This window comes from Chinchilla lanigera, unplaced genomic scaffold (assembly GCF_000276665.1).
Source record: "Chinchilla lanigera isolate Chin_1 unplaced genomic scaffold, ChiLan1.0 scaffold00001, whole genome shotgun sequence".
Lineage (NCBI taxonomy): Eukaryota > Metazoa > Chordata > Mammalia > Rodentia > Chinchillidae > Chinchilla > Chinchilla lanigera.
Genome location: NW_004955402.1, coordinates 41782280 through 41809316, shown reverse-complemented (window position 1 = coordinate 41809316; position 27037 = coordinate 41782280). Strand labels below are relative to the sequence as shown.

General features: G+C 45.3%; 1 protein-coding gene across 1 annotated transcript in view; it reads right to left on the bottom strand.

Moving 5' to 3' along the window:
• The window catches only part of Onecut2 (one cut homeobox 2), a gene marked incomplete at its 5' end in the record, with an annotated part of 57502 nt that extends 30466 nt beyond the window's left edge, over positions 1–27036 (bottom strand). The window contains one exon of the mRNA XM_005372974.2: positions 26058–27036. Within this exon, the coding sequence (XP_005373031.2) occupies positions 26058–27036 (979 nt within the window). The remainder of the gene's footprint in view (positions 1–26057) is intronic.
• Position 27037: the final 1 nt, after the last annotated feature.

Sequence of the window (27037 nt, the reverse complement as noted above, 5' to 3'; positions counted from 1 at the left end):
AATAACTTATTCAGCTATACATTTATGTTGTATGTACTCCTAAATCCATGTTTTATTTTACAACAACAAATTTAATAAAGCTATATCTTTTCTATACACCAGAAATAACCTATTTGAAAAGGCAATTAAAAAAAAAGAAGGAAAAGCCTTTCACAGTAATAACAAGTGGCCAGGGATATAGCTCAGCAGCACAACCACGTGCCTGGCAAGCACAAGGTCCTGAGTTCAATTCCTGGTACAAAAACAAAACAAAACAAAGCAAAATAAAACAAAACAAAAACACAGTAATAACAAATAACTAGGAATAATTTTAACTGACAGAAAGAATCACCAAGGCTAAACTGTTCTTTCCTTATTGAGGTTATAAATAAAGATTTGAAAAAATGAAACACTGTGCCCTGTGTATAATCAGGAAGATCTAAATAACACAGAAACTCAAGCTGATGTGTAAAGAAGGCTACAACACATAGAGACAAAAAATGAGGAGAAGAAATAAGCCCTACAAGAGATCATGACATATTATAATGTAAAAGTGGTTTAAATGGAGTGATATTCACATGGGAATTAACAGATTCATAGAACAGGATGGGCTCCAGAAACAGACTCAAGTGGATGAGGGAATTTAATATATAATGAAGAAAGTATTTTAGATGATAAGGAAAAAGATGAATTCTTCAGAAAATAGTGTAAATTAAGTAGCTATCCATCTGAGAGAAAAAAAAAAGTTTGGTTGGGTGTGGTACCGCATACCTATAATCCCAGTACTCTAGGAAGCTGACAAAGGAGGATTGCAAGTTCAAGCCCAGCCTGGGAAACTTAGCATCTTAGTGAGATCTTATCTCAAAATAAAAAATAAAAAGGGGTAGGGAGATACCTCAGTCCAAGGCCCTAGGTTCAATCTTTAGTACTAAAAAAAAAAACAACAAAAAAACCTTTTTTGATCTCAATGTCCTATCACTTGCGGAAAGAAATTATAGACAGACCAAAGATCCAAATGTTTAAAATGGTTCAGATAGATGGATAAAGAAAAAGTGGTATTTACATATAATGGGCTATTACTCTGCCATAAAGAAGGGTAAACTTGAGACATTCATGGGAAAATGGATGCACTTTGAGGCCATAATATTAAGTGAAATAAATTAGATATACAAGCTTAAATATCACATGGTTTCTCTTATATGAGAAATCCAAAATATAATCAAATAGCAAAATAAAGGTACATAATAGAAAGTAGGGAGATCTTTTTCCAATGGGAAGGGAATCAAGAGATGGGGGAAGGGAGGGAGGGTAGGGAAAGTGGATGAAAAAAGGACTGGATTTCTTATGTGCATGTGCCACAATCAACGTAATCATTACGTACTGCAAAAGCAAGTGCAGCTATGTGACCCAGCACTCCAATTCTAGGTGTCTACTTCAGGAAGCCTTTACACGGTACCCAGGGAGATGTGCAGAAGGTCATTCATTGATGTTGCTTAGCAAATAAGGCAAACATCCAGAGGGGCAATGGCCTCATTGGCCACCAACAGAACATTAAATAAATGAAAATATCCCTATCACGAGACACTGTGCAACAGATTCACTTTGGGGGAACCTTGTTAAATGGAGAAGCTGGGCAGATGTACTCCTGAGTGAAAGAAAGGGGCTTCAGAATAATGCGTGCAGTGTGAGGCCACTTAAATATGCATGGTACAACTTATAGACAGACATGTACATATAGACATCTGCATGTGAAATGCCCACCGAAGTAGGTAAGTAAGTCACGCCTGGCTTGGCAGACACCTTTGTAGTTTCCACTGAAAAGTAGTGAAGGAGACTGGGACTAAAGGAGGTAGGCAAAGGGCATTTTATCCTCACTGTTAATGTTTTGACTTTTACAAAGGGAATGTTTTCATGCATTACTTAAGTAATTAAAAACAATGTTAATAAGCGAACAACACTGATGTGGTTATCTTTGCGTGGCAGAACTTTTTTGTTTTCCAATTTTTCTATTTTCCAATTTTTTTTTAAGCTGAGAAAGGATAGAAATGACTATCCATTGTTTGAAATTGTGGTAAAATGAAATTTAGCTTCTTAGCCGTTTTTAAATATACAGCTGTACAGTGTTAAGTATGTTCACTTCATGAAAACTCAAGAACATTTTCGTTGTGCAAAACTGAAACTCTACCCAGGTGTGGTGGCATGCACGTGTAATCTCAGCACTCTGGAAGGCTGAGGCAGGAGGATTACGGTGACTTTGAGGCCAGCCTGGGCTACATAGTGAGTACAAGGCCAGACTGAACTACATAGCAAGATCCTGTCTCAAAAACACAAAAGAAAAAAAAAACACCCTGAAACTCTGTACACATGGAACAACAATGGTCCATTGTTCTTGCTCCTGGTCCTTGGCAACCACCATCCCACTTTGGGTTTCTAGGGTGCTGACTCCCCTAGATACCTCTTTAAGCAAGTGTTTGTCTTTTAGTGACTGGCTTATTCCACTTGGCACGCAGGCTGCAAGCCTAACCCGTGTTGTAACATGTGTCAGAACGTCCTTTGTCTTTCCAGAGAGACTATTAGGTACTGAGAAAAGGACTCGGGAAAGAGGGGAGAACAAAGGGAGGTGAAAGGCTGCTTGGACACAATCAATGCACAAGATATGCATATAGGGAAAAACTACCAAAAACCATGGATGTGTACAATTAATGTGTTCATAGTTACAGTAAAAAATCTCCTTTTGAAAACTGAGTCATAGTCCAGTGTGTGGTAGACCAGTGTGTGACTATCTTTTGTCTAGTCATTCATTTGTTAATGGACGCAGGTTGCTTGTTTCTTGGCTATTGTGAATAATGCTGCAATAAACATGAGTGTGCAAATATTTGAGGCCTTGCTTTCAATTCTTTTGGTATATGTACCTAGGAGTTGTATTTCTAGGTTAAACAATACTTTGATTTTCGGATTTTAGAAGAACTCCCATATTGTTTCTGTAGCAGCTACATCATTTTACACTCCTTCCAGCAGTGCACAAGGTTCCATCTTCTCCATGACACTTGTTATTTCCTACTTCCCAACACTATCATTCCGACACTGTCATCCCAACACTATTATTCCCTATAGCAACCATCCTAAGGGGTCAAATAAACTTTTAATGAAAAGGACTGATGCCAGAGGTCTGAGAAGGAAATGGGCTCCTGGAGTGTAGCTCCGTGCCTGGCCACCTGTCTGCTGAAACTAAGGAAAGTTCACCTTCCTCATTTGCTCCTGTCTACAAATTCTCAGGGCAGATTTTGTGCCATCCCGTCCTTAGCCCAGGTTGCAGAGGATGTTAAAGTGATGTTCACCTCCTAAAGCTCCTTGCCTCCTCTCTGACTACCTTTTCTCTTAAACACTGCTCCCCTTTGCTGTGTGGATCCCTGTCTTGAGGACTGATCCTCACTGTGGTCTTCCTCCCCTGCCTGCACCCCAAGAGCAGGGGCGAGGGTGTAGCTGTAACCAGACCCCATCTGAGCCGCGAGATGTGCCTGTGGATCAGAACTAATGGCATTAGACAATCACTCAGGGAATAGAGCTGCAATTACCCCTTGGATGCTTTCTCCTGGATGACCACATGCAGAACACCAAGAGGGAAGAGAGTAATGAATCACCAAGTGAATTAACTGGAAGCTGCTCTAATTAGCGTTATAATTTTTCATGAAAACACTAATGAATATGAAATAATGTGGCCATGAAACCACTAGGACAATTAATGCTTGGGAGTAACTTGGGGTCAGGAAAGGACACTGGAAACTGTTTAAATAGACTGGCACGTTGACAATCCAGGAGACCATGGCGTCAAAATCTTATATTAACAAAATGTTGCTACTTTAGGAAAACCAACACTGGGTAACTCATGTGTGTATGTGTGTGTTGTCTTGTTAAGGTTCTTGAATTTGGGAATAAGGACAAAGGTAAGAACTAAAACAGGAGCCCTACAGGAAGTCAGTTGAGAACCCAAGTGAATGGATTTGAGAAACAATAAAGAAGCAGGGCCCAGACACACTGAAAGCAGAAAAGAGGTTAAAGAGGAAACAATTTTTTTTAGCATGTGCAGCCACACAACCACCTGGATGTCTAAGAAAATAGCTTTCTGATAAGGTACCAGCCCCCAAAGCCCATGATCATTATGGAGACAGATGAGTTCAGTCTTACTGACTCAGGTGTAGAATACTTGCTCCACAAGTCCCGCACTTGCCAAATGAACTTCCTTTCTCCCAGCGTGTCTGTAAAGGTTCAGTCAGAATCTACTCTGAGCACAATAGGCTTCTGGGTTCTAAATGGTTCTTATGAGCTGAGCAAAAATGCACGTAACTCATAAGAGAGACTTAAAGGGACACTAGGGAGTAGGAAGTAAATTTTCCTCCTGCATGTTTGAAGAATCTGCAAAGAGCAGATCCAGTGATAAATGTAGAGGCTGGCCATCTTGCTAACCATAAATTCCACCACTGGAAGTGACACACAAATTATGCAGAAGAACAGATATACCCATGTGTAATAGGTATCATCGTTAGTACCAGGAAATTAGAGGTGAATGTGCCAATGTGGTCAACCTTATGGTATCTCATTAAATGTGCAGAACAATGAGATGAGGTACCTTATCTTCATTCTATGGAGAAGGGAACCAAAGCTTTCCCTTGCCTAAAGTCACAGAGCTAGTAGACGGGGGCTGCAACACAAGTGGATTCATGTGATTCCAACACTCATACTCTCAATGACAATGCCAAGCAATACTCTTAATGCATAAAAACTATGGGCAAGTGGATGACTCAGGCTAAGTCTCTTCCTGATACACAGAGAAGCTATAAAGGAGAATAAATTAATTAATAATAACAGCATCTAAATTGTTAGGAGTTCACGACTTCATAGTTATTCTAAGCATTTATATATATTCACTCATTTAAAGCTCATACTAACTTTATGATATACCTACCATTATTTGAGGCACAGAGATAAACCTTGACGTTGAGGGTCCTTGAAGATCATAATAAACTTTAAAATGTATAAAGGCTAATTAACAGTGCAAGAACAGCAGTTATTTGTGACTTTTTAAAAAATATATTAAGCAGTGCTTATGGAGTACCAATTCTCCCATTACATATCTATTACCGTAAAGTCTCATGTCACAGAATTAATGAAATGGCTTTCTCAATGAAAGCCAGGAGGAAAGAAGAGGGTCTTTTTTTCTGTCCTCAATAGCACGGTAGGTAGAGCAGAGAGACTGAACCTTGCTCTCATGTTTTACTTCCAAAGATGCAAAACATTGGGACTCACAAGTCTTCCACTGGGAATAAACTTTCTGACAATTTATCCTACTGGCTTTTTAATCCAAGCTGGAGTTCTAACCCCTTGGCTATGCAAACAAGACTTCTACATGCTGAAAGGAAGCTAGCTGCCCTAGGCTGGACTGTGAACTAGTAAACAGAAGTCCCAGAACTCCAGCTAATTAATGAAAGACTTAAAATTTTTATTCACAATACTCAGCTTCTGAAAAAATCAGCCAGCCAAATTGCAGGCCCCAAACCACAAGGATTTCAAGGGATTAGAGAGTAAACAAGCTTAATAACTACCGACAATCTGGTATGAATAACAGGCAACTACATCTGCCTTCTAAGGGTGGCATTTCGTCACATCCATGGGAAGTGTAAGCTCCGGGTATTGATTCATACGATGCTGTTTCATATGTATGCAGAACAAATTCAGCTAAACAAAGTTATCTGCCCAATGGAACTCAAAAATATTTCTCAATTTAATTTTAAACAGGCCTTGAAGTGAAGGAAATTTAATTATGTAGGTAATATAGAACACAATGAAATGTCCATCAAAATTGCTTCCAAAGGTTTAAAATGTTTTCCTTTTCAGAAAATGTAGTTAAAGTAGCTGAGAGATATCTATGTTAGGACAATGTCTTGGAAAGCAGGGCTTGGAAATCAATGTGATCACCTCTCTGAATTAAGTATGCACAAATGAGAGCAGCTGAGATCCATATAAATCAGCTCAAGTAGCCCTCTGTGTACCAGACCATTAGGAGACAGGGAGAGAAGGAGGAAGATGCAAATAAACACATTATCTGGGGCATATTTGCTAATGGAAGGCATCACTTAACACCCGCACTGAGAATCAAGACAAAACTGTCAAGTATTTTTAAACACTGCTTATGATTAAAAAAAGGGAGGGAAAAAGCATGCCCCAGATATAGACCTTGAGATTTAAAATAAAACACAAACTTAGACACTGTCAGAGTTTCAAATGAGTACATCTTTTGATCTTTTTTATATTGCCTGCAAAAGTCTTCTGTATTCGTTGATAAAACCCTACAAAATGTCCTTGTTATTTGGATTTTGTCAACACAGAATGACTAAGATCTGAACTGGATGTTTTAATGTCTGGAAGAATCTGACTTGGACTTTGTTCCACATGTTAGTTGAATATTGAAATGGAAAATATTTTAAAAGCTTAAAATTGAAAGCTTATTGTGTGTGTGTGTGTCTGTTACTGAGTATTGAACCCAGGGTGCTCTGGGCATGCTAGGTAAGTACACCCCTAGCTCTGAAAACATATTTTAAAATATATGTTGAGCTATGTGCAACCCCTTGGTAGGGCTGTGTTATGGTTTGTGTCAAGATGTCCCCCAAAGGCTCATGCTGTAATCGGAGGGAGGCTTCTAGAGTTTGTAACTGACTCATGGTCTAGTGCTGGGATTATGGATGTGAGTGCTACACCTGCCATAGGGCGGGTAGCTTGCATACAATATAAGGGAGGGAAAGAGGCTTGCTCTCTCTCCTTTTTGCTCCTATTGCTTTTGCTCTCATCCACCATGAACTGTAGCCCTTCTGCCATGCCACCCTGCCTTGGAGCCAGCTGATTATGGACTGAAACCTCCACAGGCTGTGAACTAAATAAACCTTTCCTCCTTTAACCTTGGGTGTCTGGTAGTTTGTCTCAGCAACAAGAGAAAAGTAACTAAGACAGAATTTGGTGCCAGAGAAGTGAGGTCGTTGCTGTGACTACACCTGGCCATGTGGTTCCAGAGCTTTTGGGAATGGCTGGTGAGAAGAGTTTGGAAAGGTTCTGAGATGTTGCCTGAAAGAGTAGTGTTGGAACACCTTAGGCTGTTCTGTATGGGAGACTCTGGTCAGAGCTCAGAAGACCAGAAAAATCAGTAAAGACCAGGCTTGGGAGGTTTCTGCTGGGAAGAAGTACTGCAATGGCTGTTGGACTACAGATGATATATGTTATGGCTTGTCAAAAAGTTTGTTTGTATTTTGCTCATGTCCAGAGATTTTGCCTGAGACTAAGAATAAGGGCAGCAGACTAATTAATCTGGCAGAAGAAATCTCAAGGCAGTTGAATGTTTAGGCTGTGGCATGGCTATTGTTAGGGGCTTTTAGCCAGATTTATGTTGTGACTCGAGCACAGAGCCCAGCCAGATAATTTAAAATGTTGTGAGTTTGGCTAGAATGGAAGGTCCAATAAACCTGTGGACTGCAAAGATAGAGCTGAGGAGATCTCGATTCCTGAGAAGGAACAGGAGAACATAAAAAGATGGCCTGAGGGCATCACAAGAAGTAGCAAGTCTCCACCTTTTGCTGCCTTAAAACTGCAAAAGTGAAAGACTTTGCTTTGAGGAGAAAGCCACAGAGCACCATGTGCCAGAATGGCAACAGCACAGAGAATTTGTTTCTCAGAATTGGATTCAGAATGCTCAGTGACCCAGGCACTCAACCCCTACAGCCAAGAGAAAAGGAAGCCTGGCTACTGCTCTAGCTGGCAGCAGACCTTGGCATCATCCTCATGGCACCAGTTTTAGGTGAATGCAGTTATGCAAGAGTTCTGAGGTTAAAAAGGTTTTCACCCAGACTTCAAAAGAAGGTCTGGGTGGCCAGGCAGTGTGCCCCTGAAAGAGCAATATGTGACACTGTGAGTGTGAAGTCAAAGGTGCAGTGGAGACCCTAGAAGTTTGGAAAAGCCAGGAATGTAGATCGTTGAGAGAAAGTTACAAGGATTGAGCAGAATGGGCCTAAGAGAGGAGCCATGGGAACTACAACCACCAGAAGGGCTGTAGGGGTGGAGCCACACAAGCCCTTTGGAGCTCACAACTTAATACAGCTTGCTTCAGATGTTCCACATGGAATTATAGGACTTAATGTTTGCTGGATTTTGTACTTACTTTGGTCCCATTCCTTTGTATCCCTGTTCATACCCATTGGAATGGTAAAGTTTATCTTGTGCCATTGTATGTTGGAAGTGTTTAACTTTCTAACATTAGGGGCTCACAGCTAAGAATTTGCCTTACATATTGGAGGAGACTTGGGACTTGATCTTGTTAGCAGTGTTGAAACTTTTAGGACTTTGGCAACTCTTAGAGATGGACTAAAATTCTTTTTGCATAAAGGGATGTGAATGAGTCTTTGGAGGGGCCAGGGCGTAATGTTATGGTTTGTGTCCAGATGTCCCCCAAAGTCTCATACAGTCACGGGGTGGGCTTCTAGAATTTGTGATTGATTCACAGTCTAGTGCTGGGATTATGGGTGTGAGTGCTACACCTGCCATAGGGCGGGTGGCCTGCATACACTATAAGGGAGAGAAAGAGTCTTGCTCTTTCTCTCCTCCCTTTTTGCTCCTGTTGCTTTTGCTATCTTCCACCACCATGAACTGTTACCCTTCTGCCATGTGCCACCTTGCTTTGGAGCCAGCTGATTATAGACTGAAACTTCCACAAAGTGTGAGCTAAATAAACCTTTCCCTCTTTAATTTGGGCATCAGGTATTTTGTCTCAGGAATGAGAATAAAGTAATCAAGACAGGCTGGAAGGGACCTTCCTCCACAGTAGAGCTGTGTGACCCTTGGGGTCATTTAGTCTGGTGCATTTACTGAGTGCTGTGTGTTGGGCACTGTAGTAGTGTTAAGGAGAGATGAAGGCGAACAAAACCTAGGGCTTCTGATTATTATGAGAAGGTCAGGCATGTCACAAGTCATCAGAGATACAGCTTCTGTCCAACTGGGCAAGGGCTTGTTACTCTCCATTGTGAAATACTTCCACATTTATCTTCTTTCTTGTCAAAATTAGTCCTACCTATGAGACATCCCTTGATTGTCTGTATATCACTAAGTGAGTGTCTTCCATAGAGAACAAATGAGTCAAAATATGTGACAAGAATTAGAGTTAAAAATGAAACTCCAGTTCTTCACCCTTTTCTGTACCTTTTTCTTGCCATGCAAATTTGAGTGTCCTCCTGTTCTGTCTCTGGGCTCACTAATGTGACTTGGTTTCACTAATGGGCTTTACAAACTAAGATATTGCTTGAGCTCTTTACCTCCTTCAGTGCCATGAGAAGGAGAAGCCTAAGATAAGCTGGTTGTCCCAGAAGAGGAGTGACTATGTGGAGCAGAATACCCACGACACATGATCCAGCTAGCTGCACCACAGATACATGGGCAGATCTGACTGGGACTGAAATAGATCACCCAAATCCTACAGATACAGGGGAAATAATGTCCCGAGTTTTGGGGTGATTTTTTTTTTTTTTGGTTTTTCTCCGGTACCGGGAACCGAACTCACGACCTTGTACTTGCCAGGCAGGCGCTCTGCCACTGAGCTAAATCCCCAGCCCCTGGGGTGATGTTTACTCAACATTTTTGTTGCAAAAAGATAACTCCTACATAGCACATAACAGGTGTTCAAGAAAATATGTGCTTCGTATTCTTTCTCTCCCTTACCCTGATATCCAAAGCTATCTTGTCTCCCGGGTTACCATTCTAGGCAAGGGATTCTTGGGGAAATCCAGAAGACAGTTCACATCAACCTGTTACTTTCAAGTGCTTTATACAGATCATCTCCAGTAGCTACAAGTACTCTCCAAGGTGAAGATCCCATTTTACAAAAGAAGAAACTGAGACTTGAGATTAAGTTAGAGCTAGTCAATGGCAGAGTTAGAACTAATACCTGAGCCTAATTCCAATGACAGTGACCATTCATTTTGCCCAGCACTTTGTTCTTGTAATGCCTCAGCAAAATCAGTGAAGGGAGGGAGGAAGGGGGAGAGAGACAGACAGACAGACAGACAGTCAGATAGACACAGAAAGGGAGAGGACGAAGAAGGAGGAGGAGGAGGAAGAGAAGAGAAGAGAAGAGAAGGGAAGAGAAGGGAAGAGGGAAGGAGGAAGGAACAAAGGGAATGGAAGGGAAGGGAGAAAAAGAGGAGAAATGAGTGCTTGCTTTCCTAATCTCTTCTCAGCAGTCTAGGCGGGAGGGATCTAGTCATATATATACTGTTCTCAGGACCTACTTAGCTACTGTCTTAGCTTGCGGCTCTTCCCCTCATCCTACTAAGAAAGGAATCTTCATATCCAAAGATTTCCAGAGCTTGAAAGAGGCAGAATACTTGGACTCCTCAGTTAGTGGGTCTCATGGAAGAAAGGCACCATCTCCAGAACCTGCCTATGGAAACTGCTTAGGGAGCAGTGGGCCTGGAAGTGTTGACTCCTCCTGGTCCCTTCACTTGGCTTGGCAGGATGGCCTAGGAGGTAGCTGAAGCACCGGGAAGAAGAGGAAAAGGTGGTGCACGGCCTTTGCTGCCAGCATGTTTGGGTATGGTGCCAGTCAGAGATGTGATGGCCTCTGCAGCTGCCGGGCCTGGGCATCTACGGCCCTCCAGAGAGGCCTCAGAACTGCTTCTTCTGCCTAATCCTGCATGTCTTTGCCTCATATCAAAGGAAATTTAGTTTGGCTATGCAAGGCACACAAGTGACAGTCATTTAAATCACTGCTTACCATGCATACCTAATTATCATGCAGCACAGTGATGCACTCAATTAAAGGAATCAAGAAACAAAAAGCCTGGAACATTTTAATGCTAACACTATATTCTATTCACGTATGCTTACTCCTTATAGTTTATTTATATCGTATGAATGTCAAAGGATAATTGTAGAAAAGATAAAATATTGAAAGGCAATATTATTTCCACGTAAGATGTATGGCAAATAAATGATCTTAACTTCAGTTTCCCACTAAAATTCAGATAACAATAAAATCTATTCTTAATCCCATATCGATACTGTAGGTATAAATCAGGACTTATCCACTCAAATCTTTAAAATTCAGTAATTTTTTCTACTCTTAACTATTTAATTCAGTGTTGTGTAGGCGGAACTATATTCATCCTTAAAACATTTTTGGACTTCTGAGCCTCAAAGGTCTTAACTTTATATTTTTGTTTGCTAAAAGATAAGAAAATGCAAAAGGAAGAGTCTGAACTTATAAATCAAAAGGAGACCACTGGATTTTTTCTTTTCACATAAATTGAATTACAATCTAGGAGTTTACAGTATATCAAATAAGGGCCATTTAAATGCAAATTTAGTTTACTGATAATTAAAATTATGTACAAGAAGAAACCAGTCTCTGATTTGCTGATCTGACTGCTGGCTCATCTGCTCTGAGGTAGGGGGCATTTTGGGCTTTGTGTGGAAGCAGAACAACCTTTGCTATGAACTGATCCATCATAAGCACTGTTTTCCATATTAAGCTTATGTCTAATTTCAGGTTATCATAGGAATCCATTTTTGCTTATGTAAGCCAATATTTCTGTCAGGGACCAAATCATTTCAAGCTAGAAAACAATGACAGATAAAAGTAAACACACAATTACCATTCCCAGACTGACTGAAATTAGGAAATTCTATCAGGAGTTAAATCACTTGAAAAGGCTTGCTATGGGTTGGGTCCTGGGCCAGCACCTGTGGGAAGGAAAAGCCATACTATCTTTTCCTTTAGAATCTCTGCCTCTAAAAAAGGGAGGCACAGAAAAGACCTAGAAAGAATTACAGGGAGAGAGACAAGTACTCAAACTGCAACCCAAAACCTCTTATTTATCACAAAGTGCCAACACTGCAATTAAACCTGAGTACTGAGGTTTTAGCTTAGAAAAAGCAACTCATACATTAACATCTTTTGTCTTAAAAGAAAAATAAACCACAAACATGCCATACGTTTGCTACCACTGTCATATAGTTTAGAACAGATGACTACAACTGGGGCTCAGGAGGGGATAGAAAAGAATGAGCTGAGCTGGGCACAGTGGTATGGGCATGTAATCTCAGTACTTGGGAGGCTGAGACAGGAGGATTGCTGTGAGTTCAAGGCCAGCCTGGGATACATAGCTAAATTCAAAGACTCAGAACCTGATGTGGATCCAAGGTCACAAGGCAGGAAAGAGAGGACCTGGAGAGAGAGGGAATGGGGCAGACATTCCAGCCAGGCAGGACTGATACACAAAATTGGGATAAAAAGCCAGGACAGCAAGTGAAGAGTAGCAAGGAGAACTGCCCGATTGAAGTGAGTTACTTTGGCGGACAGAGCCAACAGGTAAAATGAGCCTCTTTCTGAATATCTAGTGGTTGACATTTCATGCCCTTGCCTCCATAGAAATAGCCTGGTGCTCTGAATAAGACTTTACTATAAAACACCCTTTAACATCAATTCATGGCTGTAGTATCTAAGCTTTTGAGGAAAACAGTATGAAAGAGAACTTGATATTGTGAAATATGAAATACTTATGAATGATGGCTCAGTACAGATTACTCCTGTTCAAACACCATCTGCTAGTGGGGAGGTACAATGGGCAAAAATAGTGTCATAAAAAGAGAAATATTTTAAAAATTTACTCACAAATATTTACTGGGCGCCTATTGCACACTGTGTCTGACCTCTGTTGTCCTGAAATGTAATCTGATGGGGTGACACTGACTCTGACCAGGGATCTCTCTGTGTTCTAAGTGCACAAAGAAGGACAGCTAATGGAGATCACAATTTAGGAGACCAGGGGAAACCTCCTAAACTCTAAACCTGAAGCTGAGTTCAAATTCACTGGGAGGAAAACAGCTCTGGGAAAACCAATAGTTTGGTGTGATGGAGGAGTTAAAGCAAAGACACCTGTGTGGGCCCCAGAAAGAATGACTGGGTGGGGTGGGGTGAGATGAGGCAAGCGAGCTCAATACATGTGGGGGCAGCATACTTGGCTCAGAATCTGGACCTTGTTCCATGGGCCATTGGGGAGCTTACAATGAGCTTTCAACAAGGGTATATGATGTGATCAGGTCTGGGTCCAGAAAAAACACTCTAACTTAAGCATGGGGCATAGATGAGAGGGAAGTACTGGAGATGGACCAGTTAGGAGGCTGCTGAACATGCTGAGGGCCCAGCTGGGACAGAGAGGATGGAGAAACATAGGCAGGTACTTAAGAAGTATGATCCACATGGATAATATGGTTGGCTGATGGGAAAGAAGGAAAGAGTCCAAGTTGACCTTATGACTTTCAAGTTGAGAATCTGTGTATCTGGTGATAGGTGTATTATTCAAACAGGAAATAAAAGAAGAGGCTCATATTGGTGATGTTGGTGAGTGGAGCTGGAGGATAAGGAAATGAGTTTACACTGAGATAGATTGTCTTTGAGGCTGTTCATGCCAACATGTCCAGATGCAGAAGGAATAGGGACCTGCAGCTCTAGAAAGAGATCTAGGCTGGAGAGAGACTGAGAAGTCTTCTGTATAGAGATGATAACCACATGGAAAAATTTCCAAAGGTGAGTATAATGAGTAAAAAAATAAAACATCCTAAGACAAAACCCAGGGCTAGATGGATAGAACTAGAAGTTAGAAAGGAGACTGAGAAGGAGTGGCCAGAATGTTTTAAAAATACAAAATGAGTATAGTATTTCAAGGAAAGAAAGGATTTAGAGAGAAGGCTGGTCAGTAAGCAGGGTGTCAAAGGCTGCGGAGAGGCCAAGTCAAGAGATGAAAAGCATTCAGTGGAGTTAGCTACACAGATTTAAATAGTGGTTACAGGCAGGCTGCAAAGGTCTAAGGCTGAGCAGGCAGGTAGAAGACAGACCCTGAGCTACAGTAACTTTTTCCAGAAATGAAGAGAGAAATGAGAGAAACCTAGTATTTTTAAAAGCCAAGAGAGACTGGAGCACAAAACTGTTGATAGGAAGAAAGCAATGGAGAGGAAGTGGTAGCGAGTACAGGAGATGGGTGCCTGAGAAGGCATGAGAAGCAGGGCTTGAACAAGGCAGGACGTTGCTCTTCATCAGGGAGACTGCCTTTCTCTTCAGAAAGATGGAACAAAGGATGAGGATGAATAAAGAACCCACTCTTCTGCCTTGAACATGACCCAAAGTGAACTCTGGTATACATTAGGAGGCAACTACATCCAAGATATTTTTTCTATGTATCTTAGATTGGGGGATCCATGATACTGATTTAGAAAAACATGAAGTTATTTGATTTCACAAATTTGAAAATATTTGGCATCCAGGAAGGCCATGGAAAAGGCCTGTTTGTATGGAAATCCTGTCAAAATATCTTTTAAAAATCATACTGAGTTCACTAGAATGCATTCAGTACATGTCCTTGTAGGGTATAATACTTTATTTTACTAAGATGTAGTAATGCATGTAAAACAGACTTTTTAAAAAAAAAAAAAAAGGCTATGCTTACTGTCAAATCCATGCTTTACTGGGAAAGGTTTTGTTTCTGTAACCCAACAACTACCTAGAAATGTATATCTGCAAATTCAAAGATTATACAGCTTGTACAAACTATTTTAGTCAGAGCTTATCAGATACATTAAATCAGTTTTTAGAACTCACTCAAGGATGTTGCTGTTCATTTTTACAGTGAAAATTTAGATATTTAGACACACTAAATTTGAATGTTTGTCAGATTTGTTTTCTTCAGGACAGAGTTTTCCCTCTCATTTTATACAAGAGCCACTTGCACTTTAAACATGAATTGTCACAGAAAAGAAACCTCATTTATAATATCCTTGACTTTCTAAAGAGACACACTTGTGTGCTCCCAGGGTCCTTCCTGAGAGCCATTTTAGCAATAAACTGACCTGAACTTAGTTCCTTGAAACAAAGGAAAAGTTCTGAATTTTCATTAGCTTTGGGAAGTCAAGAGCCATTTCACTAGGAACCAGAGAGGTGAGTTGTGCCCACTCACTGACCAAAATGACCCACCTGCTTCTTTGCTCTAGAGTAAAAACACAAAGCAGAGCCACTGACTGAGGAAGGCCAGAGCCAAGGGTAGGCACCTAATGTCAGCCCTCACCCTAGTCAGGGCCATCTGACTCCATTGTGTGTCCTGCTGCAAGTGGCTCCACACCACTGCAACTTTGTAGGGGGCAGAAGCAGTGGTGAGGTCTCTTATCAATGAGGCTCCTGAAAGCACACCCAGTGTCTAGGTTTACATGTGGTAGTGATGTTCTATAGTTGGCTGTCCCTCAGACATTACCAATAATTCAATGTGAGAACTTTGCTTAATAAAGTGAAGACCACATTTTCAGAAACCAGCATCATTTAGGTGGGAAAACAAACATACCCATTTGTGTATCCCTGGGGGTGGGGCGACCAGAGAGTAAAGCTCAAAGGGAAACCTTTAAACCTGAAATATTACATGGAAAGTGGCAATAGGTGTGGGCAATAATATGGAAAAAGAAAAAGGAAAGAAAGAAAGAGAGAGATTTCAGTCCTCCAACCCCTGCCCATTTCTCCCCACCCGCCCCACTCCGGTACCGGGAGTCAAACTCACGACCTTGAGCTTGGCAGGCAGGCGCTGCGCCGCTGAGCTAAATCACCAACACCCGCTGCCCATTTTGAAAGGCAAAGGTGTTTATTTAGCATCTTTTGTCTTCTCACCCCAGGTACCTCCTCTCCTTTTTTAAATCTCTGACGTCAGTGAACCCAAGAAGCCCTGAGGGGGAGGGCACAGAGGAAAATCTGAAGTCTTGCTCTGTCCTGGGCCCCCAGAGCTGCGGACCTGAAGCTACCGGTCAGGTTTCATCCCAGGAGGGGCCGTCTCCCTGGGTGGAGATGGAGACTGATGCTCAGTCGTCCCCAACCCTCGGCGGGCCTGCGCTCCGTGGTGCTGTTCGTGGTGCTGAAGCCTGCACCATCTGCATGGAGGCTTTAACCGCCAGGGGCTCCCAGAGGGAATGATGCGAGGCAAGTCGGGAAACAGCTGCTGCTCAGAGAACTATTCGGCTTCAGATATAACTCAGTGACTCACTTCTCTGCAACTGCAAAATGGCTGGTTCACTTTCTCTCTTCCCTGGGGATTTCACAGAGCCCATCCGGAGCTTACTGATTTGGCATACCTATCTCTTTCGCTAATTCTAATTCTCTTTCATACTCTCTTTCATGTACAATACCCTACTTTTGCAGGGCACCTTACATTTAATACAATCCTCTGGCACCATCGCCTGAACTACTTGTCCAACATAACCATTCCTCTTCTCTCTGAAATGAATTTTTTGCTTTCCATGTCTCTCCTCCCCCAAGCACCTCTTAACTAAGGACACTATAAGCTCAATGAGGTGGGCAAATCACTTCATTTATAAGATAAGTTGATTGGCATCTCCTCGACTATGAATTAGAAGCAGCAGAGGTTAGCATCCTGAGGGCGTAGGAAAAAGCTCCACAAGATATTTTTTAAGGAAGGTAATATTTGCATGGGTGATCTGGAAGGTGGAGAATGGTAGTGAAGGAATGAATTCAGATCTTGTTGGAGGGCAGGGCTGACTGCAGTTCAAAGACTTCCAGCAGGTGGCATTCTAGGTCGTGGTGCTCTTGCTGGAAGCCTTGGCTGCTCCTGCTCACGTTAAACCCTCCCTCTCCCAGCAACCCCCTGCCATGTTTGGAGGTCTGTCTTTCTTTTGATCTAAGTACTTATCCAGACTATATTTCTGCTAAAAGTACCGAGTGTGCAACTCTATTTACTGTAATGCACAGTAATGAAGGAAATATAAATAGAAAAGAGAGGGTCAGTGTAAGGATTTTTAAAAATGTGATTGATGTTCAGATCAAAACTGTTTAATCATCAATAACATGATTCAGCAGTTGGGAAATGTAAACACACTGTGCAACTACTTTCTTTGGTCAAAGCACTGGAGGAGGCCCATAGGGCTGGGCCAAGCCCTGGGGAGAACAGGGCCAGCAGAATGCCGCTTCTTTTCTATCGGGGCAGAGCTGGCTATGCCTACAGACTAACTGGACCTGCATACAGACTGATTGGTGTGACCTTTGTCTTTTGCAGCACACACGCAGTTGGGCTGGGGTTAATGGCAGTTTGCAAGGAGCTCCAATTGAGTAAACAAAAAATGCCTTGCCCTGTTCTAATGGAGCACATTATTCCAAAGCCTAAGCCTTCATGCAGGCCCCTGCAGCTGCTCTGCAGGTCAGTGCTACCAATAAAGCAATTAGCCAATGAGAAAACTCTTCTTCCCTGAGGGGGACTTGAGGGTTTTGTTGCAGTTGCTGCACTTTGCTTTGGGTTTTTAAACAGGCAATCCAAGTTGATCTGAGCCTCTCATCAGACTCCAGGATAAAGACAGTGAAATTGTGTGTTTGCTGAGTGTGATATTTTAAGCGCCTGGTCCCTTGTTCAGTACAGCCTGGAGAGCTCACTGCTTCCTGTTCAATTAACCTGAACCATAGCTGAACTCTGCCCTTTGAACTCGTTCAGCAGATAAATACATTAGCTCACCTAAGGAATCATTAATATTTTTCAATCACATAAAACAAACATGAATGTCCAAAAACAACTCAAGAGATAGCCAATTAGGAATAGCTCATGTACCATGCTAAAAAACAAAACAAAACGTGAATGAATGCTATTTACAGAGTAAAAAAAGGGCAAGGGAAGAGATGAAATGAATCATCTCAACAGTTCTACAGACAAGGAGACTTCCATTTTCATATCTGTAAGAGGAAGGCTGGGCAATATTTGGGAATTCCTATTCCATCTATACAGCTTTACAAGAAAAACTACCTTATCTTTTCACAAGCTTTTGCTTACTTCCATCAGAACATGGAGCTCCAAGCCTCCTCTCTTAAGTGACTTGTGTTTATGTTCATATGCAGAGTGCAAATAATTGCACTTCTAGGGACGATTCTATGCCTGATTTTCCACAAATGAACCAGCAGCATTACTGCTTTTTAGTGATCCAGCTTAAATGAATCAAACTAGTACTTTATTGAAGGAATTTTACAGTACAAAATGATGTTCCTAAAACATTGTTACTTTATGCACATAAATGAATTTTTCTTTATAGAAAAAAGAAAAATATGTTAAATAACTCTGTTGTGCCTTTATACTTGCACGTCATTTTAGAATAACGAGAAAAATATCCCCAACTGGGTCATTACACATTTCAGCTTGATTTAATTTCACTTCCCACAATTCTGTCTCCTAACTCCCTCTCCCACTCCCACCCCCCCCCGTTTCATTTTTGTTTGGTTTAGAGTGTGGGCTTAATGCCCAGCTATCCTAGATGAGAACACTTAAAGGAATATCACAAGCACGAAGGGTAAATCTATTGAACGAGGGTCTTTAACTATGTGGTTTCCTTAAAGGGAAAGGTTGGATCAATAGGATCAATATGAAAGGTTTCCCTGGCCCTGCATAAAAGGGTAAGGGCTTCTCTTTTTCACTGGTTTAACTTTACTCTCTGACAAATGCAAATCAATGGATCTGTGTTTACAACAGATTCTCTAACAGACTCAACTTGGGCAAAGCCCAGAGCCGTGCCCTGTGGGGTAGGGAGCCTACGCTTGCTGCAGAGGGGATGCTCTAGGGTACAGCCTCAAGCTCAAGACTCTGGGGCTGAGTGGGGAGCAAGCTGGTGATGGCCACCGAGCACCCTTAAAAGACAAGGCTTGTTCCCCATCCAGATCCTGCTGCCTGTGACCTTTCCAAAGAGAGTAGCAATATGGCTCGCCAAAAATGTTACTCTGAGGATGTCAATGCAATATAATATAAAACTCACATTCTGAGATCTTGCGAGCAATCAACCTGCTCCTTGTCGATACAGATCTTGGGGGCTAGCTGCATAGAGGAAGCTGTAGTGAGGTATCTGCAATTATAGCAGGATAATTATTTGAGCTGTAGTAGTGGTCTTTCTGTCCCTTTGTAGGTGGTAACTGGCTCTTTTTAGTAATAACAAGGTAAACCACTAAAACTGCAGGCTTCTTCCCTTTAATTTTACCTTTCCCTTTAAAAATGTGATGCTTTCCAGAGATTACATGACTTCAAGTCAATACCAGTTACAGAGAAATTATTTTTCTTCCTGCAGGAGAAAGTATATGTATATTTGATTACATGAGCCAAAGTCCAATGCTGATTAAATTACATTGGAGGTGTGCTCCTAACCCAAACAAAGTCTGCTTTCTACTGAAAGAGTAATGGATCCTCAAATGGTGAGAGAGGCGCCAAGGTGGAATGAAGAGCCTCCCGGCCCTCTGGGACAATTTGTGTGGGACAGTTTTTCATAATAAATGTCCACAGCTTCTAGGAATCCTGCTCTGCAAGTGAGACTATCTTTACCCATATAGCCCATGGCCTGTCTCCAGGCCTTGCCCCTCTGTACTATGCCAGGCATCAGTGGCAACAGACTTCCCTACCTCCCCCTTCCCTCCCCCTACAAAGCCCTGTGAACTTTGGACAGTCACTGCCTTGAGTGAGATTTGGAAATTAAAAAGCCTTTCCCAGGGAAGAGGGGAGGGCAAGAGGGGAGTCAAATGATCAAAACGCAATATGTGTATGTACAACTGTCTGAGATGAATGTAATTAGTATATGTCAAAAACATATAATACTACTAATAAACAAAAACAAAACAAAAAGCCTTTCCCAAAGGCACTGAGATGGTCATAGGGAAAAACTGGGTGAAGAGGAGTAATGTAGCCCCTGCAATGGATAAGCCAGCTCTATATCTGGGCCAAAGAGAAATGATCCCACAAGATGTCCTCAGAGTGGACTGCCCTGTCAAGAAGTGTCATCCTTCTGGAGGAAATGGTTTTCCTCAGGTCAAGGGGAAAAGGATTCCTAAAAAGATCAGGGAAAACATAAGCAGAGAGTCTTATAGATGAAGTTTAAGGCCCAGGTTACCTCTATCTGCACTCTCTTTCCCGGGGCCATTTATCCAGGCAATTATTTCTATTTATGCCCTCTTCATTTCTCCTCCTTTGGCAAAACTCCAGAAATGAAATCTCTCTGCTTCTCCTTGGGGGTTTGGCATTCCTCCAGGGAGCCCCCCCACAATACATGAGACTAATTTTTATGAAGACAGTTTCTGCCAACTCCAGCCACCAGCCATGGTGTGGGGCCCAGAACTTTCTTCTGAGAGGTCTTCAACCCCATTCCTTCTTAGAAATGGGCCAGAGAAAGGGGGGCACTCTCTTACATCAAGCAGTAACCCTAAATTGAAGTCCTGGAAAGCTGGCCCAGGAACCTGTTGCCTCTGGGCAAACCTGGCTCAAGAGGAAAGGGGAGGAGCTGCTAAGACTTGTGTCCCTCTCAGTAAGGAGAGAGAATCCAGGGTAATCAATTTACCTTCTGCCCTACCCCCACCACTCACGAGGAATCTCGCTGGGCCTTGGGATTATAAAATGGAGATGGGAGAGAATCTAAAACTCCACTTTCCAAAGGCCCACTCAGCTCTCCCACAGCCTAGGATTCCAAGTGGAGTTTCTGGGAGGGGGCCCAGCTGCCTTACAGCAGAAGGAAACTGTACACCTTTTTTAGTGGCTTAGTGGCCTAGTTTACCATAGCTTTTAGGAGCACAGTAGGGCACTTTCTGACTAGGAACCCAGGCAGTATACGCAAGCTCCCTTGTTTAAGAAAAGCCATTGTTGGAAAGATGGGAAAGAAACACCTGCTCACCCTCTGCGGAACCCCAAAGCAAAACAACCCAGGAAGTGTCTCATATTCTTCTTTCCATCCACTTTATTTCCTCATTGTTTCTGAAGGAAGGGAGACACTCCTTTCCCTCCAGAATGAAACACTCTCTTGGAGGAAAAAATTCGTTTTCTCAAGCTGAAGGATGTGTAAACTTCAAAAAGCCAGAGTAATGGAGTTCTCATCCCATCTCCCACTACAGTCCCAACTCTTTCAATCCTTGCACAAAACTCATGCCGGTGTTCCTTCTAGAAGTACAAGCCACGGCCTGCCAACGAGATGGGTTAGCAGGGTGTGCTGGTGACCCACAAAGGCAGAAGAAAGAGCTGCAAAGTTCCTGCTTTTCCATTTAGTTCGGGTGTCTCAGAGAACTCCCCCCCCCCACTTAGGATGGGCCTCTGGCCCTCCCTCAGAGCCAAGGGAAGGGGTAGGCTGGATGCTTTCCGGTTGGCTTTTCCTATGTCCTAACCTAGCCGAGGTAGGAGACAAGATTTTCCAGGCTGTCCCTATTAGGCCAAAACAGACCCGACTATTCTGAGGGATAAAGTCCTGGCTTTTGTTATTGGGCGGTATTTAATTTCTCAACTTCGCATCCTAGAAAGAAACCTGCGAGTGGGACTTTTAATACAGGAACAGGTAAGTACAGAGGGATCATCGGACCATTTGTTAGGCAGCTTTTACCAAATCATCTCCAAACTTGATCCTTCGAGCACATCGTGACTGAACTTTGAAATCGTCGGGGCTTTCCAGGAAGAGTTAAAAAAAACAAATGGGTCTGAGGGCCGTCGAACCAGATGTGGGTCAGGAGTGACCCAGGGCAGCTAAAGGCAGGTGAGCTGGGAGCCGTTCCATGCAGCGATTCGGTGGCCCGATCAGGGGAAGAGGGTGGAAACCTCTGGAGAGGAGAAAACCCCGGTGCGGAAGGAGCTGGCTAGGGCTGCGCGTGGGAGGAGTTGCGGTCAGACCCGAAAACCCGGCCCCCGCGGGGAAAGCGGCTCGGCGGAGCCTGGGCGCTGGCGAGCACTCTGCTGGGAAGAGCGCGCCGCTGGACTTACTGGAAACGCGCCGGATCAGGTTCCAGATCAATGAAATCTGGGTCCACACGTTTACGTTATTGTTGCCAGCATTAATGCTCTTTTAATCTTCTAAACATTATCAGCATCGATCTCCTTCCATATACACATTTGTTTGAGAAAGTGACAGAACCACACGGTGGAAAGCCTGGAATAAAAATAAATGCGTGGCCTCGAGAGTGGAGGGCGCCCAGCGTCCTGGGATATTTCTCGCCTCGGCTCCCTCCCTCCTTCTCGTCCCTCCTCCGCTGCTCACTCCCGCCCACCCAAATGCTTGTTAGGAAGGCGTTCTCCCCGCACCCGGACCTGACCAAGCAAGAAAGGTAGCGGGCTTTTCAATTATTAATCCGATCCGCCAGCAGGCATACATATCGTCTATTCCGTAAGGGCGTGGGTTGCGTTCGGCCTCTCCATGCGTGATCTTCCACTAAACGGCAGGTAGAGGTGGGTTTGGGCCGCAGCCCGGCCCGAAAAGCAAAAGGGTGGGTAGGGATGGGGGTGAGGTGCAAAGAAGTCCCCTAATTTATCTCTTGGCTTCCGAGACGCTCTTGGTCCACCCTACCCAAGGGTGTCTCCGGCGCAGCAGGGGGCAGGCTCGAACGCGGTGCCCCTGCCAGGAGCCGCAGCACACTGCCAGGGCAGTGCTCCACCGTAGCAGGCGGCAGGTGGGACCTCTTGGACTGGCTAAGGGCCTTCAGCCGCCTGAGCTGACTGTAGCCTGCCTCAAGAACTACTTCCTGGAGGAGGCTGCGCGTCTGTCTGCCCGGGACTGGAGGCCGGCTATGGGCAGAGCACTAGCGAACCAGGGCTCACCGGAAGTGCAGACCTCAGTGGCGAGTGCAAGGGGGCTCCGTGGGACGCACCTTGAGGTTCTCGCTTGGGTTTTCTCAGTTCCTCTTTGCTCGGGTTTGTGCTTGGTGCACAGCCCTCAGGCTCAAAGCCGGAGTAGTGTGCTTGAATCCGCGGGAATCTGTCCTCGCTGCCTCTTTCCAGGTTAATAAAAACCCGTCCCGCACAGGGGCAGGCCTTGGGGACCCCAGAGGACCCCCCGGCGGGCTTCCAAATAACGGCTGCCCTCTCCGCCCTTTCTGAAGGAAGTTGTGCATTTGGGGTTCATTTCTCTGAAACGTGGTGTCGGGAACTCTGAGTTTCCCCGAAGTCTTCACCGTCCACCTTTAAAGTGTCACTCCCTTGGCTAGAATGAAGCAGCCAGAATACAAACTGGAAACGCAGGAGGGCAGGAAAAACCTGTCTCGGTAGGGGCGGGAAGTTCTTGCCGAATCAGACTTCTAGATTCTGAGGCACCTAAACCCCTGTCTGCTGGGAACTCTAGTAGGACCCAGAGGGACCCAAAGTGAGAAAAAGAAAGGAAAGTGCACAGCCCGGCAAGATGGGGGGCTGGGCAGTGGGCCGAGCACTGCCCTGTTTACCCCTGGGGCCTAACGGGGCGGCGGGGGCGGGGGGGGGTGTGTCCTGGCTGCGGGTAGGGATTCCGATCGATAGCCCAGGCGGAGAAAGCCTCCGCTTTTCTTCTCCATTTGCTCCTGTCCCTTAGCGCTCCTGAGCACATAATACCTACTTACCAGTCCCAGTTTCTGAGTCAGTTTCTGAAGAGACTGATCTACTGACCCCAAACTGAAAAGCCTTCTATGTAGTAATAACCACTCAACACACTTGTAGTTGCTGATAAAATGGCCAGATAAAAAGGCTAAAGCCCTTGTCCCTTTTCAACCCAGGGTAATAAAACAGACACACATTTGAATGCTTGAGCAAAGCGGAGTCCTCAGACGCACAACCCGCTCTTGGGAGGAGGCGTTCCATCTCCTGCAGAAAACCCCGCTGCTTGGGCAATGCTTTTTGGACGCCGGCTCTTCGGAGTCACCCCTAGAACTCTCTAGATGCCACACACTTCCTCACCCCACCAATGCTTGGGGCTGTTGTACAAGCTAATAGTAAGCAATCACTTTCCACGTCGCTTTTAGACTAATACAGGCAGAAGGCACGTGTTTTCAAAAGCCGTGTCCTTTGCGTTGCAGGCGTGAGGGGGCGGCAGCGCTCTGAGATCAGCTGGAGAATAGCTGTCATTCTGTCTTTAACTGTACCCCCAAGAGCAGCTGCAAGTTCTTTCTGCCTCCCCCGTGCTCCCCCGCACTCCAGTGCCCAGGAAACCAGCCCTTGCTGGAGCCGGCCTAAGAAGGCCTGTGGCATTTGGGGGGAAATCTAAACCAAAGAGGTGCGGCACTGCATTGAATTGTCAGCAAGCCTCCAGGTTATTTCTCCTGGATACTCTCTCTTCACTTGACTTTATCTTTGGCAGGAACCAAGAACAAATCTGAGAATTGTAGAAGAGGATGAAGATTTTAACTAAGAAAGAGAAGGAGAGAAGGAGAGCGAGGGAGGGAGAGGGAGAAGGAGACAGACAGACACCGACAGACAAAATAAGAATGAATATACGGCAGAATTATAAATCGGCTGAAAAGTATCCGGAGCCCAAGGATTTGGGGGAAGCTCTTTGGAGGAAAGACGGTCTTCACCTTCTTAAATCACTACAAGGCGGTTACTGAGTGGAGCTCCAAATCCCCCAACAGTGGGACAAGGAGCAGGCTGTCAGAACAGAAACGCTCCCTCGCGAAGTTGTAGCTCATATGCTGCTTGTCATATCCCGAAGCCCTGTCCAGCGTCTGTGGAGTGCACCCCACAAGCTGGGTCCAGCGGTGCAAGAAAAGCGCCCCTGGAGAGCGGGAGTGGGAGCCTGAGCTCTCAGCTCCGAAAGCGCTCTATGCGCAGAAGGTTTGAAACGGAGCGCATCCAAAGATTACCGCTATGCAAATCAATGACACCGCGAATTGAATTGTTCTCTCGGAGCTCATGCTTGACACGCACCCTTCCCCGTACTACCCCGCACCCCGCGAGAGAAGCTGCACATCCTGGCTTGCAACGGGGTATTGTATGCCCTCTTCAGTTAGGGGTCTGGACACTTTGTCTCCCTCTCCGTGCCTCAGTCCTGGGGGCAGAGCAGTAGCCAGGCGCGCGGCGCGGGGTCTTCGCACATAAAAGTGCTCTACTATGTACCAGTCGCTGCTACTGCTGCGTCTTTCGCCCTGGCTCCCACACCCGCCGCCCACACGGGAGGTTTCTGCGCTCCTAGAACAATAGAGGGTTGTACCTCGCGGCTCGGCCGCTAGAGGAGGCACAAAGAGCCGAGCCCGCTCCAGAACAATGTAACCCGCGCGTCGATCCGTCCCCTCCCGTGGACAGCCAGCCCTCCCCGTCGCCGGGCCAAGCGCACAATCAACGCCCGCTTAATGCAAAGGCGGAGCTTGCAGCCTACGGCCGAGATGAATTAACTACATCTTAATTTCTTGAGCTCTTAGCCTCTGCCGGAGTCCTGGCACACATCAGCAAATCCTAGTCAACACTAGAAGCAAAGGTGTCTGGCGAGTGAGGCAGGGTGTTTTCGGCTGTCTCTCCTCTCTCGCCCTCCCAAAGCAATGAATGTAAAAGTCCCAACCTCCGTCCTTGCACCCACCCCTTGCTGTAGACGCTGACAGCGGAGCTGGCCAAAGCTCGCTGTTTTAGTTAAGACAGGTCAGAAAGTGCCTGCGCCAACACTAAGGCAGAGATGCACTCCGGCAGTGGTGGTGTATCCTGTCTTTGGCGTTGCCCAGCCGGCAAGGTTATGTCTCCAGCCAACGACCAAAAAATTTGGCCGATATAATGGAGAGGAGGGGAGCGGAGAGAGTGCTTTTTCTCTCTCAAGAAGCCAAGCTCCTCAACTGCTTTCTAGAAGGACTACCCCAGCCTAGAAAACTGAAATATGTTGTCTAAGAGTTGCAAGTGCGTAAGGTTTAGAGCCATTCCCGGTTTCTGATGCGTCCTGGAAAGAGAGAGCTCCTAGCGGAGACCGCGCCCCCATCCCGCGTCCCACTGCTAGGAAAAGTAAGAAATAAGGGCAAAGGTTGGCACACTGGGAGGAGGGCAAATGAAATCAGGGGCGGCGGTAAATGAAAGCTCAGGGATAAGCACAGAGGAAAGAACAGGAGGAAAAGTGAAAAAGAAAAGAGAAAAGAGAACAGAAATGGAAGAAAAAAGAAAGAGGCAAAGAAAGGAAACGTATAGGCGAGATGAGGAGAAAACCGAGAGAAGTGAAGGGGAGCATGGACTTGGGCCCTTCAAGCTGGAGTGGGGGGGCTATCCCCAACAGTCTGGCTCTGGCTGCGCCCCTGGGCTTACCTGCCAGGCGTAAGGCAGACATACGCTGGAACTCGGGCTCCTGCAGCCACTTCCACATCCTGCGGAAGGTCTCCCTGCCAGATTTGAGTTTACTCCACGGTTTTGGATTCCGGAGCAGGTCGGAGAGAGTCCCCTGAGACCGGCATAGCACCCTCTGAGCGAAGATCGCCTGTGGGATGCTGTAGCGCTTCAGCTCTGCGGTGATGCGCTGGGCAACCTCTTTGGTGTTGATCTCCTCCAACTGGCCCGACGTGGCTACCTGCGAGCCCGACGAGGACGACGGGGGACGCTCGCGGCTGGGAGCCAGCACTGGCCCGTGGGACTGAGTGTGGCTCGGGTGGTGCAGGCCATTGAGGTGGGACATCATGGCCGCGGGCGGGGTGCCAAGGCCTCGGGACAGGTGTTGCTCACCGCGGGTCAGCATGGCAGTGTGGTGCGCGTCAAAGTTGGGGCTGAGCATTTTGTCGTGGCCCGGCGGACCGTAGTTGGGCAGGCTCTGCTGCGCATTGTGGAGGCCGCCCAGCCCGTTGCCTAGCGGCGTGGCAGCTAGCGGGGACAGGCTCTGGCTCATCCCGGGCATCTCCTTGTAGGGGCTGTAAAGGTTGTTCATGGCCGGGAGCCCGCGCTCGTCGCGCATGAGGGTGAAGCTGCCGCTGACGTTGCCGGACAGACGCTGGTGGTGGTGGTGGTGGTGGTGGTGCGGGTGGTGGTGCGGGTGCGGGTGGTGGAACTTGTCCGAGACGGTGGAAATGGGTGGCAGCGGCTGGAGCGGCGTCAGCGTGGTGTAAGTGTTGCTCATGCCCATGCCAGGCGGCGACGAGTCACAGGACATACTCATGGCGTGGTGCAACGGGATGGAGAGCTCGGGCCGGTAGTCGCCGCCATCCAGGATCGAGGCCATGCTGGTGACCATGGCCGAGCGCGACGCCGCCGCCGCCGCTGCCGCCGCGGTGCCCAGCTCCTGGTGCGCCGTGGGCGGC